Source organism: Micrasema longulum, unplaced genomic scaffold, assembly GCF_059751315.1.
Source record: "Micrasema longulum isolate JH-2025_06_02 unplaced genomic scaffold, ASM5975131v1 h1tg000560l, whole genome shotgun sequence".
NCBI classification, from domain to species: domain Eukaryota; kingdom Metazoa; phylum Arthropoda; class Insecta; order Trichoptera; family Brachycentridae; genus Micrasema; species Micrasema longulum.
Genome location: NW_028277756.1, coordinates 304,014 through 324,050, shown reverse-complemented (window position 1 = coordinate 324,050; position 20,037 = coordinate 304,014). Strand labels below are relative to the sequence as shown.

The window sequence follows — 20,037 nt, the reverse complement described above, 5'->3', positions numbered from 1 at the left end:
AGAAGTATTGTTACATTATCAAGCAATAACTTTCCAAAGCAATATTAGGACGTGTTAATGCAGTTATTAATAATTTGAATTTATGTTTCCAGATAAGTCAATGCTGGCATATTTTTTCATTTTGATAATAAAAAGGGACGAACGTAGTTAAATTGAACGCATTTAAAGTTAACTGAAATATTTGGTACGATAAAACAACATCGAATAAAAAATACATTTCCCGGAGCGCGGAGTGTAAATTTATAATAAGTTTTCCTTCTCCGAACAACCCCATCAGAGTTTTGGCGATCGACCAATCCCGTCGGTCTCCGTCGGTACCGGCTGCGCTGAATAACGCAGACAGTTAGCTGACAACTCACAGAAATACGTTACAAAAGGGATCATTTAAAACGCGAGCTTTTGTGAATTTCCTCCCCCTTTGGCTCGGCGGCAGTCCGTAGTCCGCAGTTGACGACCCGCCGACTCGACGCGCTCGATCCTCACGGCCCAGTGTGTTCGAGCAGTAGCGAGTCGAGCTCGTGTGCGGCGCCTTTCGTCTCGCGGTGTAGCAACTCGGATTTATTGGTTACTTTTATTTTTAGTGTAGCCCTTGTAAATATTAATGTTAAATAAAAAATAATGACAATCACCTAAACGTAAAGATAAGTGAGAACGCCTCGAGCGTTCTGTGCCAGCGAATGTGTAGTTTTATTTTATGATTTTAGTGAAAAGGTGAAAATAATCCGGGAAATTGCCAATACATTTAGGAATGCCAGTCCGTAAGCAAGGTAGTTATATTGTTGTAATATTTATTGTTAATCATGGATGCCAGTATCATTTAAATTTTTACGTCACCTGTCACGGATTGTCAATACGCGTACATAGCATTACCCCTCGCAAGGGTTGCTTGCGTATAATATAATACTATGGGGTTGTCGGGTGGCGGGTATGGGGCGAGTGGTGAGGGGGGATCTACTGCTGCTGTGCCGTAGTAATACGGATGTCAATAAAAAAAGTGTTGCCATAATTATTGTTAATCTAACACAAATAAATGTGATTCTGACATTCAGAGATACGCAAAACTGTAAAACGAATTAATTTTATTTTTGACAGTGTTCCAGAAATGGTCAAAAGCAAAATCATTTACTCCACATATATAACATTAATTTATTCAAGAAGCTAATCATGTAAGTTAGGTAATTTTAACGTTCGACAATAATGAATTTATTGGAATATACACGTACTTCCTGCGTAAGAATCATGAAACTGCGACAATGGATTTTGATCATCGTTGATATATTTTAACCTTTCATAAGACACATAGAACAAAGTGTGTGTAATACCACCAGAATTAAGGTCTTTATTTTCTAGAATTTTGCATCAACAATAAGTCTTATGTCACAAGAGTATCGTAATAACGCACACTGCTAGATCAGTATACCACTCAGATTTTCAAATGAAATATGTTTATGATATTAAAAAAGAACATATTTAATAAGGTTTGGAAGACGTGAATCAAAACAAAAAGTCCGTCCTATTGATGATTAAATGCTGATGTTACTTAAAAATTATAAAGCACATTAACGAATATTACAATAATTGTATTGTTGTTGAATTTTGGCTTTACGCGTATAGATTATTAATCAATATAAAGGTATGCATATAAAATAATATCTATTGTAGTAAATAGTTTTTGCCGGGACTTATTCAAAGGCCGAGACACTCTAAAAATGTTCTTGGCGAAGATTCTGAAAACCAGGGCTGGTAGCCAGCACATTTTTATTGTTTAAAAAAATGTACCTAGGATTAAATTGATAATTTCAGTGGCAGTTAGTTTAATTGTTTTTCCATGTTTATATTTCTTAACTATCTATGTAAATATTTATCTTATCCATTGTAATTATTTGAAAAATTTAATTAATGAAAACTTCTTATAAAAATTTAAACCTTTTTTTTTTTATGCATAGGTATATATATCTTTATAAAATAACTCCATCACAAAAAAAAAACTAGTATTCAAATAAAGGAAAAATAATATATGTTTCAGAATATGTAAATTGACCACTTAAACCAGTCAACGACGGGTCAAAGACCCTGTAAATGCCAAGACGTCCATATTTTCTTCTCTAAAATATTCTCCGTCTCTGTTGTAATAATATGTTAATTTTAATAACTCCCTAGGGGGTGAAATCCAGTTTTTATCTACAAACGTTTGGACAAACTCAAAATACTGTTGTTTAAATCAACTGGTCCAAGAAAAGTATAAACATTGAAAAATGTTTTCAGGCGGTGTTTAATATTCATGTGAAATAATTCAATCACATGAATCTCATCCACATGAATAAAGGTTTCTGTTCTTTGACTTAACAAAAATCAACAGACGGAAGAATGGAAGAAATATGGATGATCGAAAAATGGTGAATGTTACACAGTTTGCAAAGTGACATCCTATGACAGGTCACAGCCCTGTAAACGCTTAGACTTCAATATTTCCTTTTCAAAATGTTTTCCGCCTCTGTTGCTGTTTTATGTTTTTTAACCCAATTTTCATTTAAAAAATCACTAATACAATAATAATCCATCTCATCAATTAAGTGTTATAATAAAGTTCGTTCAACCCACAATAAAATATTTAACACCATAAATAATTATTTTCATAAGACACGTTAAAAGTTATTAGTAATAAATTAGAGTTAGAATAATTTAAATGTTTTTAGTCAAAATTCAAGTTTGCAAGTTATATTATAAAAAATGGAGATTTACAAGTTGTCTGTCACCAGAAAAAATGGGTACGTTACGTTTTTGAAATTGTCCTAAATAAAGTAGCTATGACGTCTGAACATGTGATTTCATGGCAACTTCATTGGTCGGGAAAATTGTATAAGCGAATAGTGGACGAAATCAGACAGCTTACAAAACACACACCCACGCCACGCTGAGACATCAGCTAATATCTTTCACAAATAAAGTAATTTTTAATAACATATTACAACAGATATGAAAAACATAAAATTTATTTATTTAACCCTTTATATACATTTACAATATATACATCTAAGGGCGGCATATTGCCCTAGGGCAATTTCTTCTTACCTACCCAAACCGTTCAGTTAGAGAAAATTACAAGTACATGGACATATTACTATTAAAATGGTATATTATGCACTTGTACTGTCATCGCTTTCCTATAGAATAACTGGATGGAAGGAGCTTTCAACAACCATTTTAAACTATTAGAAACTGTTCAAAAATTTCTCTTAAAAATAATTCTTCGCAAACATCGCACTCTTCCATCTTTCCAATTGTTGCAAGAAGCTAAACTTTACAAATATATTGTTTTCAATGTTTAAAATATATATTTGAGAACCAAAATTTCTTTTTTTTTAATAAAAGAAATATTAGCGTTCTTATAATTTACCCAAATATTTCAATTTTGGCGGCCATTTTCAACGAGTTGTAAATAACTCACTATTAGAAAATGGAAACCAAGTTGGGATAGAGTGGGGTTCGAACCTCGGACCTCGGACCTCGGATCCACGAGTCCGCAACACTAGCCACGGGACCACAACCCGATTCACAAGTAATTCAAATGGATCAAGTCAAAGAAGGAATCGTGTTCTAGAAATACCACATTGTAAAACGAGTCTAGCACAGAGACATGCATATTTTATAGGCCCAAAAATTTTCAATTCTTTTTTTACTGATTATATTTCATTGACCCCAAACATTCAAAATTTTCCTTCTTTTAAAAATACGCACTATCCTGGATTCAAACTAAAGATATTAACTTTTTTTTTCTATGATATATTTTCCCTTTTTTTTCTTAAATAATTTTTATTTTCTTTTTTAATAAAAAAGTACTTTCTAATATTTTACAAATTATGTTCTTTTCTCTTTCTCATATTACACAAAAATGTTATAGGTACCTGTCTATTTATTAAAGAAGCAAAAACATCATAAACATTTCTTGTATACCCATGAACAGGTTATGCCTTTGTGGGATTTTTTGTTTACTATTATTACTGTTCATATAAATTTCATTGCTATGTAATTATCCTTTATTTTTTTAATACTCTGTTTTACCTCTTATAAATATTGTAAAAAAAAACTGAATCTTAAAATTTTATATAAAATTAAAAACAAAAATTAATTTTAAAAAAATTCACAAGGAATGAAAAAGGAGAAAGGAACGACTCACATACGCAAATACGATACATTTGATTACAAATTCACAAACTTATTATGGGTTTTCAGGCTGTGCCCGTGTTAAGCCATACTTGCATATCAACATTCGTTTATATAGACGTATTTAAATTATATAATAACTTGTATTTAAGTATTGGGTATTAACATAAGCTGCGTCCGTCTTTTTTCTCCCTAGGGAAGAAATCCAGCCAGTCTGCAAGCGTTTGGACATACTCAAACATTGTTGAAATAATAATTTATTAATTAAGTAAATTAATGCCGTTTGATATTATACTAAGGTTTATTAATAGAAAGGTGGGTATGAAAAATCGACTACCCTGGCAATACTAACAAAATGTCTACCTTGTTTTATTTAACAATCTGATAGAGGGTAAAATAATCGAATTATTAAGTAATATTATTTTTGAATTCTCTACTTACACATAAAATGTCATCCCACCCCATTCCCTTTTAATCCCAGCAGTATTTTTTAGACACTTACAAACGACACAACACGGAATAATTGAATTAAAATCGGCAATTGCGTACTAAGCGACGCTGACGTCTAACTAATGGCCAAAACGTAAAACTACTAATTTATGATTAGTTTAGTCGGCTTCAGTTTGATGCGCGTATGCGGTTTCTGGACTATTGTAATTCTATGGTTAATACACATTTTTTTTTCTAAATAGATATTCAGGTGATTAAACATTGAGTGGAGAAAAGTCCGTTTCGTGATGTAGAGGTTGGCGTACTCGCCAACCATGCTTGAGGCCCCCGGGAAAGTCGACATGAAACATTAATAATACAATTTTTTTTCTTAAAAATATTAATAGATCTAGTCAAAGATTGAATAATTTACTCGAAATCAGTTATCGTAAATCCAGACTCGAGCAAAGGCACTTATTTTTCATAGCTTCAAAACTGTTCAATGCATTTCATAAGGACAATATGATAGAAATTCATTATTTGAATTAGTTTCGATTAAATTTTTTGTCGAAATTATGGTTTAAAAAAGCAGAATTCATTGGCTTCCTTTTTTAATGAATAGAATATACTTTTATTATAATTTTCTCATTTTTATTGTCAAAAAATTGTGTTCTAATATTTGCACTTTTTATTTTATTTTATATATTTCGAATTCTTCCAGTAATTTTTCTATAAATTTAATACAAAATGTATACCCACACACAGAACATACCTTTGTAGATTTTTTTTGTGTTTATGTAATAGTGTATATACCTATTGTAAAATGCAAAGAAAAAAATATACATTTGGTTATTATTATAACTAACGGCCGTAGCCAATTTGGACAAAATTAAAGTTATATAATATAAAAAAAACAAAGTTAATTGTGCTGGTTAAACTCAATAAAAGTAATGTATAGTAAAAAAATAATAAAAGATTTATAGTAAAAAGTGAAGTATAGAAGAAAAGTAGTAAAAAAGATATGCATTTAAGGTTTGTAAATCTTACATGGGCACACATTATTAGGCACACAAATTCATCAAAAATAAAAATAAATAGACCTTTATATGGGTATATTATACAAACAGACTGAATCTCTGGTTCATTGGTTATTATTGCAAAGTCAGAAGCACTTACTTCCTATGTACAACCGAACGAGCATGAACCCGTTGTTTGTCCTTTATAGACTCAATAACTACCGGACCAATTTACATGCGTTTTTTTGCAAAATAATTTAACTTACGTGAGTTAGGTTTGTAAATAATAATATCTTCAATATGTTCATCAGAAAAAAAGTTAGGATAGAATAGGTGTTATCATTGAACTTCCAGGGTTGCATTCGACTAAAATGCACATATTGAAAAATTCAGAGTTTGTTGAATTTTTTGTATATTAAAAAAAGTTTGTATATTAAACATAAATTATTTTTAGTGGAGACTGAATCGATTAATTTCTTCACAGTTTCTTCATTTCTACATATATACTTATTTTTGATGGATTCTTAGTAATGATGAAATAATTTTAACTGACATTTGATACATTTTTCAAAAACGGATTCCTACACAAAATTCACCACTGTTGGCAAGTAGCGCAGAGTTTGACATTTGCGAAAAGAATTCTATAATTGAAAATGAATTATTTATGTTTTGGAATTCAACCATAAACAAGTATCTAGGTACCTACTTATCAATGAAAAGTCTTTCACGACACAATCAGGCATTTTTCTTTTAATTTATTTTGGTTTCGAATTAAATGTCAAGATCAGCTGGCGGTTAAAGAATGACTGAATTCACGATGGGCATGGGTTGGACGTCATTATTTTAGAGGGCTCAGGGTAAATTGCGCTCTGAATTTTCTTCTTTAACACGTACTCCCGTATTTTCTCCCTGGATTATGGCACCAGAGCAGTCATTTATGCACAATTTTGATTTGAGCACGACAAGGACTCTTAGCCAATCAAATGATGAGATAAAACGAAAAATTAACCCTTATTACGAATGCATAAATAGCTCAAAAAAGTCAAAAATATATAACGTGTGTTCTTATTATTTACAAAAAAACTTTTTCTCAACCAGCTCATAACAGGCAAGCTAACGGCCGAGCAGGACAACGTCTGTCGGGTCCGCTAGTATATTATAAAATGTACGAGGTATTGCAAGATGCATATTTACTGTTTTTAAAAAATATTAAAAAAGTCTTTGATTATTGAAAAATATTTACGAGTACATGAAAATAACATTTTTATATGTATAAACTTATATGTATTTATTTAATATGTAATATATTTTCTTTACTAACTTTGTTTACTTTGTGGAAATCTGTTATTAGTTCTGAGTTTATACACTATATCTGTTTGTTTACTTTAAGTATGTATGTAGAACTGTTGATTTCCCAAATAAAATAAAATATATTATCATATTTACACTGTGAAGAGATTGCGCCTGTAGCATACAACTTTCTTAACAATACTGTTCGACCGGTTACATAACACATTATTTACTCTTTTAAACTTATGCGCTTTGGAATCCGAATCGTTTTTCTTTATTTGCTCGAGTGATGTATCGTGCAAATTCTTCGAATGTTTCCTATATGCAGAGGAGATTGTTGTCGTTGCTTGTTTTCTTTGTATTACTACGTTCTTCTTCCCTTTTCAAAGCGGGATCTGGGACGTATGGTCTCAATTTGGAACTAATACTGTATTCCTTCGCTGTCATACTGAGAAACTAGAATAAGGTGACTGCGATTGACTGACCAGGTGTATTTGATTGATCACAAATGTCTAATATTGCAGTGAGGGGTACAATGAAAACTTTGGAAGTTTCTATATTTTGTTATTTTTGCGGATTGATTGGAAACAAAAAACACAAGACATTCTTTCTTAACAGAGAAGTTACCAATAATATTAATATTACTACAATAACATTTTACTACGCAAATGCCGTTCATGTAAGTTTTACTAAAATGAAAAAATATATATACAACCCTCACTATTCATTGTCCATCGTCTAGATAGTAAAGTCTTCATAAACAAATTACAAGAATTCACTAGAGATACGGTTTTTTGGGTAACATTGATTTTACATTTGTTCTTTTATGTTTATTTTTTGTTTCTTATACCTATTACAATATTTATACTGTGTACGTGCTGTTACGTAAAACTGAAAAAAATCATGTTCATGTGGGTTTTTTTTTCTTATGATTTTATTCTATTTTATGTTACGTTTAAATACTATGTAATGTGAGAAAAAACTGACAATAAATAAAATAAAAAGAATACTGAAATAATTAAGAAAAATTTGCATAGTTAAATTTTAAGAAATTGATAGTGAATATGCAAAACTGAAGAAAGACAAAAGTTTTTATTAACAGTTTCAGGAAAGGGGTGGGTGCTTTTATTTCAGCCTCGTAGTGTAGCAATATACAAACTGATATTAACACTATCAGCAGGTAAATGTTTTTAACCCCTCAATTACGACCTCTTCATATTATTTTGATACTTCATACTTTCATGCATCTTATTAAATTTCTTTGTACATGAAACATTTCTGAAATTACTTATAGATATATAAAAATATGGAAGTTTTATTACAGCTATCATTATTTCTAGTTATTTTCATTTACGTAATAATTATGTTAATAAAATGACTTTTCAACTCCTAATATGGGATACTTAGATTTTTTAATTTTTCATGCAATAATCACGTATAAAATTTCAGTTGTTCCTTTCTTTAAAGCCTTCCAGTTCTGTTTTGTAAAAAGCCTGGAACCTTTAATTAGAGAAAAAATGTTCCTAATTAAAAAAAAACACTAAGATAAGAGTCGCCCAGATATCCCATATTAGGAACAAAACCAGTACAAACAAATATATTCACAGAAAAAAATATTCTTTATATCTTCAAAACATTATGAAAAGATGAAATTTAGAAATTAATATTGTTGATCAATAAAAGATAGATAATTTTGCGGAGAAAAAAATATTGAAAAATAATCAAATAAAAGTTACGTAAATATCAAATCGGAAAGCTACAAAAACGTAATCACTGTCTCTGACGTGTACTACATATTTTGGTCGACAGGGAAGTGGGTGTTCTGGATTAAAAAGCGCGTGCTTGTTTAGTTTTTGAGAAACACCATCATGTCATATTAAGGACGTATGCCATATTTGGTACATCTCCTCTACTGTTTTTGTATAAATGCATTGAATGTTATAATAAAGATACCAGTCGCGGTGATGTCTCGCAAGCGATGAAACCGATAACTGGTTATTCTAAATTTGTGGATTAAGGTATCATTCTCCTTTTATTTCCATGTTTGGCTATCGTGCTGTGAGATTTTTTTCTCATAAGTTGGCAACACTGATTGGTAGTGGAGGGTCTTCTTAACACAACGAGCACCGGCGACCCTCGTTAGTACCAAAACTTGCCCCTTAGCGTTCGTTTCTATGAAAGATATCAATAAGATCCCGCCAAGCGTGAGGTGCGCGCTGTCATAAAATTCCTTCTCGCGGAAGAAAAAACTCCGACTGAAATTTTTGCGCGGATCAAAACTGTTTATGGCGAAGGTGCTTTGAACCGAACAAACGTATTTAAGTGGTGTCGTGAGTTTGATGAAAGAAGAGCGAATATTCATGACGAGCAAAGGAGTGGAAGACCTTCAATTGTGACCGATGAGTTGGTGCAAAAAATCGACGAAACTGTTCGTGAAGAATACTGATTTACAGAAGACGAAAATGTCCTGTTATACGAAACAATTACAAAAACGCTGGAATATCAAAATTCAAAACAAACGGAGGGGAATCTTGACAAAAGGAGTGTGTTTGTTGCACGACAACGCCCGCCCGCACACGGCTTAAGCCACCAAAGCGCGTTTAAACTCGTTTGTTTGGGATGTTTTGAACCACCCTGCATACTCCCCTGACTTAGCGCCTTTAGATTTTCATCTTTTCACCTTCCTGAAGACTCACATGGGTTGAAAAAAAATTCTAACCGACAAGGAGGTGAAACAATAGGTCTTGAAGTGGACGAAAGAGATGGCATGGCGGGAGAGTTCTGTGAGGAAAGCATCAACAAGCTCGTACCACGACTTACTACCTGCGTAGAACGGGAAGGCGACTATGTGGAAAAATAAGTAATATATATACAAACGATGTACTGTACTTATTTTTAAATATTTTTTTTTAATAAACAAAAATCAGTACTCACACTTTCTGGATATTTATTTATTTATTTATCTTTTCCATTGTAAAAAATATTTATAATAAAAATAATGTGATCTTACACGGGTTACCCGTGCCGAGAACACCTAACAATATACTTATTAAAAACATTTTTACAAGTGAGAATAAACAAAGAAGATACAGAGATAATTAACAAAATGGTCAGATAGTTTTATACACTATGTATTTATGTTCATATTTCATTTATGTATACCTACCTATATTATTTATATTAAAAGACGCACAATAAAAGTTTGCATTGTCCAGATTATAAACAAGCAAAAGTCACTTAACCAAATTTTAGCCACTGTGCCTCGTTAAAGACTTTTCCACTGCTTATTATCTATAATTGACTGGTTTAAGAGATACTTAATGCATTACGTAACACAGGTACTTATCCTTGTCATTTCTAATATTAAGTATTCTGTTTTGTTTTTAGCTGCGCAATAAATGCGTAATTACCCCTAATGCTTCTATAATAATATCGAAACAACCCTATATACAACTTAATATCCACCATCCGTATATGTTTCACACGCCTCATCATATCTCATTTCTAGATCTATCCATTATAAGCATTAAAAAGTTATTTTTAGCTTTACTGCTAAGCATCTACAATACATAAGAACAGAGAATTTCATCCCGAAAAATACTAAATGTAAACAAATTATCCTTAAAAAATAAATATAAAACAACTTTGTTTTCAACGGAGGCGAATTTTTTTTATAAATGTTATTTTTCCTTAAATACAATAAATCTGGCATATGCTGATTAAATTCTAATGATTGCGATTCAATCTACATAAGAAAACCTAAAGGGAATTTAAATTTTAGAGTGCCTAAATAGTAATGTTTTATTCTGAATTCGCAAATTATCTGATAGAAAATAATCATAACTTTAATAAAGACACTGGATTAAAAGTTCTTGAAAATAGTTGTTAAAATAAAATATTAAAATTAGGCAAATAGAAATCTTAGAAATTAAAAAAGCAATTCATAATAAGAAAAAATAATAAGTAACCCAATGAACAATATTTTGTTTAGTCCACTCTTGTATAGTTTTTAAGGTAGTATCCTCCTCGCTTCACACTTATCATCTTTACAAGAACAATATGAAAACAAGACTTGACTTACTATCTCCAAACGTTTCAATGTAAAATTTATTAATCACTATTTAAATAAATAAATATAATAATAAAATAAGGATTAATTAGTTAAGTATATCTTGATAAAGAAACTTGTGTAGCTTTGAACCGGTGGGTAGAAAAAATAAAAAATAAGTGGTAAACACAAAGTTGATTAATTATTAAAATGAATAACCACAGAGTTAGTGTTTCAAATTTCAAAATTGAAACTACGGTTGTTTTGAAGGCTGCACAGATTTTTTATTTATTTACGTGTCACTAATTTTATTGATTTCCTCTTTGTCAAAATGCTTCAAAGATATTTTTTTCAGGTCTTTTAATCAACATTCTTGCTGGAAGTTTATTTGAATTTATTATAGAAAAAAAGACGCGTGACATTTACCCTTACTCATTTTGTATAAATATATTTAATTTTATAGTAAAGATACCTACCTCGGTCGCGAAAGTGATGAATTCTGTTACTGTATATTCCAAATTTGTGAATTGAAGCATCACTAGTATTTTATTTACGTAAAAAATATTTTTTTCTTTATCAAATGAATTATGTTTTAAGGATATGATTAAATAATTTGGTAGAAAAATAATCCTTGAAGACGAACGACCCTGGGAAACGAATTCCCACGCGGATGCGGGGCGAAAAATAGTGGAGGGGAAACCCTAGGGCTTTACAATATAGTGGACTGTATTTCAAATTTAATATAATAAGTGAATATTCTCGATATGCAGTATGCAGTGTCAATCAGTCACAACCCAAACGAATGAGATGGATTAGGAATGGGTGCCACTAACCTGGTTTGTTCTTGATGGAATTGCGGTAGTCCGACTGGTCAATGGCAAGCGGCTCCAACACTAGGACAGGCCCCCGATCTGGAGCTGAACACTGGTGGTTGGTGGAAACAAAGTCTATGATGCGGCACACGTTCAACATAATAAACGTGCGATTCACTGCCCGACGTCTTGCTGTGGCGGGTTATCAAAAGATACTGGCGGTGGGAAGTGAACATATGTTGTGGGTAAAAGGATGTTGAGTTGTGACAATAATCGACAATGCACACCCACATAATACGCAACCAAATATTTGACAAAATTATGCCCTGAATTATGCCCGGAACAATACTGACATGCATAATATACTAGTATAATATATTATTTCTTGCCTTTGTTATATAAACATGTCCCTAAGCTAAGCGATAGCGATCGATCATTGTATTCGAAATAATAATTCGTATGGGGTAAATTGTGACACGCCATGTAAAGAGCATCTAACAATTACTGGCTTAAATTAGTCATTGGCAGCTAAGGGTTTAGAGGTTTTTTCAAAACACAATGAACAATTTTGCAATTTTTTCCATGTTCTCTCCATTATGTACGAGTGTAAATATTTTCGTGTATAAATATTTTATTGGACTTTCAACAGACACCAAAAGACCCGATTTGGGACAAAACAAGTGGGCTTTAAAATACTGTGTGATCTCATTGACATTGAACCAGGAATCCCCATGGGTGAGACAAGCGCCTTAGTCACTGCTCCACGGCGGCCATTTGGGGTCCATAATTAGACTCTAGGTGTTTCTTTTTAACTCCTGCGTGTCCTTCCACGACTGCAGTGTCCTGCAGTTCAGAAATGAACGGCCAGTAATAGACGTTGAGGACTAGATAAATCGATATTTGTAAAGTATACAAGTCTAGAGTAGCTAAAAAGATATGCGGTGGCGATGAAGTTTGATGGATAAAGATGTTTCTCTGTCACTTTCTCGCAAATACCTTCCGATTCTGTGCGAGAAATACAACTGGACGTCGGACTGATTATGCCTAAATGAAATCGACAAAATCGAGGTCTCGTATTTCTAATTTTTGCATCTCAAAACTGAACCGATTTTGATTTAGTTTTCAAGAAGTTTTTTTTTTATAAATAAAAAAAGAATGCTTTAGTTTTTATTATTTCATCATCATCATTCCTTTTCCGCACCTAATGCTGCATAGGACACTGCACCGGTACACTGATTGCAGAGTATCTTGATCATTATTGTTACATTAAGGTGAGACGATCAGTCTTACACTTCAAGTACCAGTCCAGGAACTATGAAATATTCTAGTGTAAAAACACCTTATTAAATAAATATTTAATATCAACCATGTCGGGAATAGAACCCGAGACCTCTTGCGCGGTAGACGAACGCGCTGAACATTACACCACGAGGCGACTACTTATTATTCTAATTATTTACTCGAATATCAAACTTTTCAGACCATTTCCTAAAAGTCGTAAATAATTTGTGCTCGGAAAATGAAAATCGAGTTGTGTAAGAGCGAGATTTGAACCTCGGACCTTTAGCTCGTGAGTCCGCAATACTACCAAGGGAACACAACCCGGTTTGAAAATATCAAAATGAAAATTTCTACATCCGCACCTTTTGCGTTTTCCAAAAATATTTATTATATTTGTATACCGTACATCCGAAGACGGCCGATAAAACTGGGCGCTTTGAAGGGTTTTCTCTCGTGCATAAATCTAGGAATACATTTGTATGAAGAAAAGTCAGACCACGTTTGAGGAAAGAGGTTAAGGTTGTAGTCTGGTAAAACGAACGCAAAATTAGGAAATCATACGATTTTGCCATTTTAAAACGAATGTTTTTTTTTAAATCGCGCAATAATAAAAAAAAAAACACGAATTAGATAAAAACAATATTTTTTAGGGTATTTCTGTTAAAAAATATACATAAAAATTTTATGCAACTAAAATATAATTACTTTAAGACCGACCGATTACGCCATTTCAAATTTAGACTGAACTTACGTATCTGAGATCTCAATAAAGACTAAGTATTGAACAAAAAAATGTTTTTATGACCTTCAGACCTGACTGTTTTATCGGTCTGAAGGTCATAAAAAGGTAAATAATATGTTTCTATATATTACAACCAGAATTATCTTCTATAAAAAAAAAGAGAATACATTTCTATAAAAAAGTTTCAACTAAAGTATTTAAATATGTAATTTTTTAAAAGTATTACCAAAGGCGTAGAATTAAAAGAAAATGTCACAAAAATGTATGTGATTTAAAATGCTTGTATTTCTTTTCAAAATAAAAAAAATAAAATTGGTTTCGGCCACATTCATGTTTAACTTGTTATCTTTAAATAAAAACATTTTTTTTTAGTTCAATACTTAGTCTTTATTGAGATCCCAGATACCTAAGTTTAGTCTAAATTTGAAATGGAGTAATCTGCTGGTCTAAAAGTAATTATATTTTAGTTATATAAAACTTTTATGTACATTTTTTAACAGAAATATCTTTAAAAAATATTGTTTTTTCCTAATTCATGTTTTTTTATTATTGCGCGATTAAAAAAAACATTCGTTTTAAAATGGGAAAATCGCATGATTTTCTAATTTCGCGTTCGTTTTACCAGACTACAGCCTTAAGGCTCTCGGGAGGTATCTGCAAATGAGGCCAGAGGTCAGCCAACCAAATCGTCATAGGGAAATCGGTTTGATGATTATCAATCAACAGATTTTTTGTAATCTCCAAAGGCGAATGACGCAATGATGAGTTTGGGGGCTAGACGGGAGATGACGGGTGAGATGTGAGAGGTGTGAGATAAATAAACCGGTCCCTGCCGAGGCGAGTGCCAAGTATGCCCGTCAATGCCATTACCGATGACACTGACTGCTCGATACAGAAGACAATGTGTCGCTTTTAATTTATGTTGTGTTGGTAATGGATCAAAACCGCGACAAAGGGCAGGAACGAATAGGGAAAAGTCACTTTTCACGGTCTATGAAATACTGTCTAGTAAAAAAAAAACAATAATATTTAAAGCATTAACTACTTTGTGGTCAAACATTTTCTTAATATACAGCGTATCTTAATAAAAAAAATTACATGAAGGTAAGATGATCAGTCTTACGCTCCAGTTACCAGTCCAGGGACTATGAAATATTCTAGTGTGAAAACACCCTTTTAAAATAAATATTTCACATCAACCATGTCGGGAATCGAACCCGAGACCTCTTGCATGGCAGGCTAACGCGCTGACCATTACACCACGAGGCCAACAGAAAACAAGAATGTTATTAAATATTTGTATAAAACCACTTACCGACTTTTCTTTGTACTGATTTCGAGACGTACACGTCTTTTCGTCAGGACACTAATTAAACCAACATGCAAAACCCACTGTGCATCTTTACCATTGTTGGTGCACTAAAATATAAAACCAATACGACAAGCATTTGCATAAGCACGTGCACTAATTAGGACAAGAGACGGGTACGTCCGTAACCGGTAGACATAGAAAAGTTGGTTAGTGGTTATATGCAAATATTTAATGACAGTTAGTAAAAAAAAATTGTTTTGCTACTTATTAGTAGCATAAAAAATATTTTTAATTTTGTAATTTTGAATGAGGACCTTTAGCCCTACGGGAAATTGGATACAATTTTTTTTTCATTACATATATACAAAACAGATACAAAAATTAGGGCACTAAATTGTATGGCAAAGTTTCTTAAAAATTTGCGAAATTAAAAAAAAAAAAAACTCACTACTTTGATCAACGTCACTGGTTCATATGAACCAACCAATGATACGAGAGCTGTGAAGGATATCCGGTTGGCTTATTGTAAACGAACCAATCGGAAGAACTAACAGAGAACAACCTCTGACGTCACACGCGGAGTTGTTTCAGAAATACAAAACTTAAAAAAATCATAGCGCTGATATTACGATGTATAAAAAAAAAACATTTCTGGCTTAGTTTAATAGTTTATTAACAAATAAAAAAACATAAAAAGGACACTGAACTTCCTCATTCCTTTAATGGTCATTAATTTGGAATGGTTTTTGCATTGGCCACGCCCTTAATACGTCACGATTTATGTTAATTTTCAATTTTGTTTCTGACCGTTCATTTTTTTTTAGAACATTATCACGAATCTTGGCGTCTCAACTATAAACGCCAAATATGTCACGTTTTTTTAGTGACATATTTAAAAAAAGTTATACATGAAAACATTTCTCCACAATATCAATATTGATTTAGAAAATACAATTAATTTTTCTAAATCCATTTCGTATATTTTTATCGGTATTCGTAGTATGTGATATTTCTCTATGGTAGAGAATTCGTCAACATTTTATAAGAATTTTGACGAATTCATAATATACAAATCTGAAATTCTTCCTTCGTCTTTATTAGAGTGGTTGGTGCGTTCGCCTACCATGTTTGAGATTCTTGGTTCAATTCCTGGGAGGGTCGCTATTAAATATTTGTTTAGAAGGTGGTTTTACACTGCAACTTTCCGTTGACTTGGGTTTGTTTCTTCCGGTTTACCAACAAACTTATGAACTAACATACCCTATCACCGTCAGAATTGGGAAAATTAGATTGAGGGTGAAATACAAATTACTGTATATACTTAGGTTGCTCTGACGGCTAAAGGGGCATTGAAAGCAGTAAATGGGAATTCTAAAAAAAACGCGAATCTTTTGTGAACAAAGAGGCCATAAGATCTTGAAAACGGGTGCGGGTAAGTGGGTGGGTCTTTTAATGCAACTTTCCGCAGTCCCTGGACTGGTACCTGAAGCGTAAAGCCATCACCTTACCTTCCTGTAAAATATGATCAAGATGCGCTGCATTTCAGGAATATATTGCTCTATGCACCATCAGCTGCGCGGTAAGGGTTTGATGATCATGATTGAGCACACAACCCAACTGCGGTATCATGTCCCATCCACCATCAAAGCTGTTTCTACAGCATCTTTGTTTAAATCACGTCTGAAGAGACATTTAATATGATTTTTTTCTCTTCCCCTTTATAAATCAATTCTTGTTTTTTTTGTTCCTATGATTTAACGCTGATTGATAAATAATAAAACTGTTGTGTAATTACTAAAATAAATGGGAATTTACAGAGGGTATTCTAGTGTTCTAATTCATGAAAATCTTGATAAATTTTAATTACGAAAATTCTTATCTATTGTAAACTTCAAATGGAGTTCTAATACGCCACTGGTGTGAATGGTTTTCAAACCTTGATAGCTACTGAAGTATTTTAATGATCGTCCGTAACAATGATTAGAAATTAAAGTCTAATCTTGAAATAGTTTAAAATGACGTCACCGACAACCTTAAATCACACGGGATAAATCTATTTAACTTTCTAGAAATAAAACCAAGAGACAAAACATTTTGCGTGTTATTTCCTTTCTTCTTAAGATTGTTTCTCTAACGGTAAATAATTTTTTCGCTCAGTATATTTAGGAGTTATTCAATTAATTTTTTATTTTTTTATATTTTTTTTATTTGTTTATTTTTCCATACATATATTAATTTACATAGAAATATAATTACAAAAATACACTTTAGAAAAATACATCTTAAAATTAAGCCATAACATGAATTGGAAAAAATGCCCACAAAGACTACAGCGTCTGAGCGTGGGCCATTCCTTTTTTAATTATTAAAAAGTTTAAAGCACATGTATATGATATGACCATGAAAAGAAAAAAAAGAAAAATAAAACAAAATAAAAATAAAAAGAAAACCAAATTAACATATGCTGATATTTCAAAAATATGATTTATTTGCAGTATCCATTTAAAATTGTTACCCTTTTCATTGTATGGATTTGGAAATGAGGTTTGTCAAATTTTTACTAAAAAGTAATCACGTTGCTTTCGGGTTTATTTGAGTATTTTAATTAAAATTGTTGTAAATATTGTTTAAAAGCTGTTTTCAATTGATTAATTGCTCTACTAGCCACTTAATCTTTATCACTAGTACTGTAGTAATAATACATTCGATTCATTACCTACAGCACATTAAAACTTACTAACCATAGAATTAAGAACAGTCCAGAAACCACATACGCACATCAAACAGAAGGCGACTAAACTATTCTTAAATGACTAGGTTTACGTTTTGACCCATTAGTTTCTTTGTAGACGTCGCTCAGTACGCAACTCCTGATTTGAATTCAACTATGCCGTGTTGTGTCCTTTTAAAGTGTGTAAATACTGCTAGAATCTTAAAGAAATAGGATGCAATCACATTTCATGTGTAATTAGCAAATGAATGTGTATGTAACAAAGGCATTACATAAAAATTGAATTATTTTTCCATCTGTCAAATTGTCGAAGAAACAAAATGAATATTTCCTTCGTGTTGCAAGGGTAGTAATTTTTATAACCCTACTTTGCTCATCTAATGAGAGAACTAATGAAAATTGGTTTGGAAAACAACTTTGGCTATAGTTATTTTAATGTTTGAACCTAATTTTTAACCTATTATACTAGTCTTATATACATTTGGCTAAAATAATAGATAGTTGGATTAGTAACACTGCTTAAATAGACTTAAAATATGTTAATTTGAGTTTATTTCTTCTACTTTTATTGCTTGCAAAACACGCTTAAAATACATAAGCCTTAAACGCTTAAAATACAGCTGGCAATTATTGTTTTTGTAGTCAGACTTCATTTAAATAGATTGTATGAACAGAGCCAACCAATGAAATTTAGCTTTTGTTTTCGATAATTACAATTATGGAAAAGTTATCCAAACGGTTTAATTCATTCGTCAATTAACTATCTATTTTTTTCTTCCTTGTTTAAAAATAAGAATCGGTTACACATATTTATTTTTATTAACCGTGTCATTCAAAAAATTGTAACAAACGTCATGCAGAGAATAAGCACATTTTATATTAAATATACATAAACAATTATCACAAAAAAATAAAGTAGAGCGTAGACTCGAGTGAATTCATATTTGATTTTTACTTATTTGGTATATAATTATTGTGATTAAACGATTGCGAAATATTATTAACTTAACACAAAATAACAATATTTTTAAAAGGCATTATTCACTCCTTTGTATAGATTACTTTTAAAAGAAACTGTCAAGTATCAAATGCAATCGTTACTCTTTTTAAGAATATTAACAACTAAATTGCATATTTTGTAAACAAATGGCATACTGTATTTTATCGAAAAATAATTATGTAGTTTGAAATGTTACCTAATTTTTCAGAAAATATAGCAAAATCTAAATATATTTTTATACGCTCACCATCTCTTAGGGAACCCATTTAAATGAAGCTTATTTTTATAGAAATTTGTTTTCTTCCAGAAGCGCATCGTGCGCTAGAGTTGCTGGAAGACTATCACTCCAAGCTGACCAAGTCCCAGGACCGTCAGTTGAGGATAGCCATCGAGAGGGTCATCAGGATATTCAAATCTAGGCTCTTTCAAGCGCTACTTGGTGAGTTTTCTTCTCCTGAATATAATCATCACACATAACTAATCACGATCCGAGTACGTGCAATTGTTTAAAAGTTAGGGTAAATGCTTCACTTGCCCCTAATGTTACTACTAGTTATATAGATCTTATAAATCGTCTTATTAAATTTCTAATAACATAAAATGTATATCAGGCAATTGCTTTTATACTCAAAGGTAGATCTAATTCTTCAAACTATGGGATCGGATTCTCCCGAGCGTTTACGAAGATACACTATCGACCCTATATCTTCGAATTTTGAGGTACATCGATAGGTATCAATGGCATTCGCACCCCACGATACACATATCTACCACGGGTAGTGACAAAAAATATTTTCAATCTGGCACTTTTGCCTCATTTGCGGATTGCGAAGCCTATTCAAAATGCGAAAGAGATATAATTAAAATTTAATTTGACATTCAGCGTGGAGTAAAATTTGACAGTTAAGACAGCACTATCTAGCGGTTTGATTTGAGACTTCGAGGTAGTTAAGTTTGACGTTCAAAATGAGATAATGCACATGCGCCGTAAGGTGCAATAGCAACACTTCGGAAGAAATATTACCATTTTTTTTTTACCGATAGTCATATTTTTTACGCTTCGACATGTTAGTAGAGCCGGCTTATTATGCCAAAGTCGATGGAGATTTTAGAAAAATTAAGTAAACCGTCTCGATACATACCCATAAAGAAAGCGTTTGTAATCGCCACATAGGCTACTGGATAAGGGGCAAGCGCTTTTGCGTGTGTTTA

General features: G+C 31.9%; 1 protein-coding gene across 5 annotated transcripts in view; it reads left to right on the top strand.

Annotated features, from left to right (window-relative positions):
• The first annotated feature begins 438 nt into the window (after positions 1–438).
• Positions 439–20,037, top strand: part of dlg1 (MAGUK family member discs large 1) — a 146,759-nt gene continuing 127,160 nt past the window's right edge. For 3 of the 5 annotated variants that reach the window (XM_088228079.1, XM_088228073.1, XM_088228072.1), the window contains exons 1-2: positions 487–767; positions 19,133–19,264. In XM_088228079.1, the coding sequence (XP_088084205.1) occupies positions 749–767; positions 19,133–19,264 (151 nt within the window). In that variant the 5' untranslated portion in view covers positions 487–748. Of the gene's footprint in view, positions 768–19,132; positions 19,265–20,037 lie in introns of all 5 variants that reach the window. The other 2 variants (XM_088228075.1, XM_088228074.1) reach the window with 2 other exon arrangements.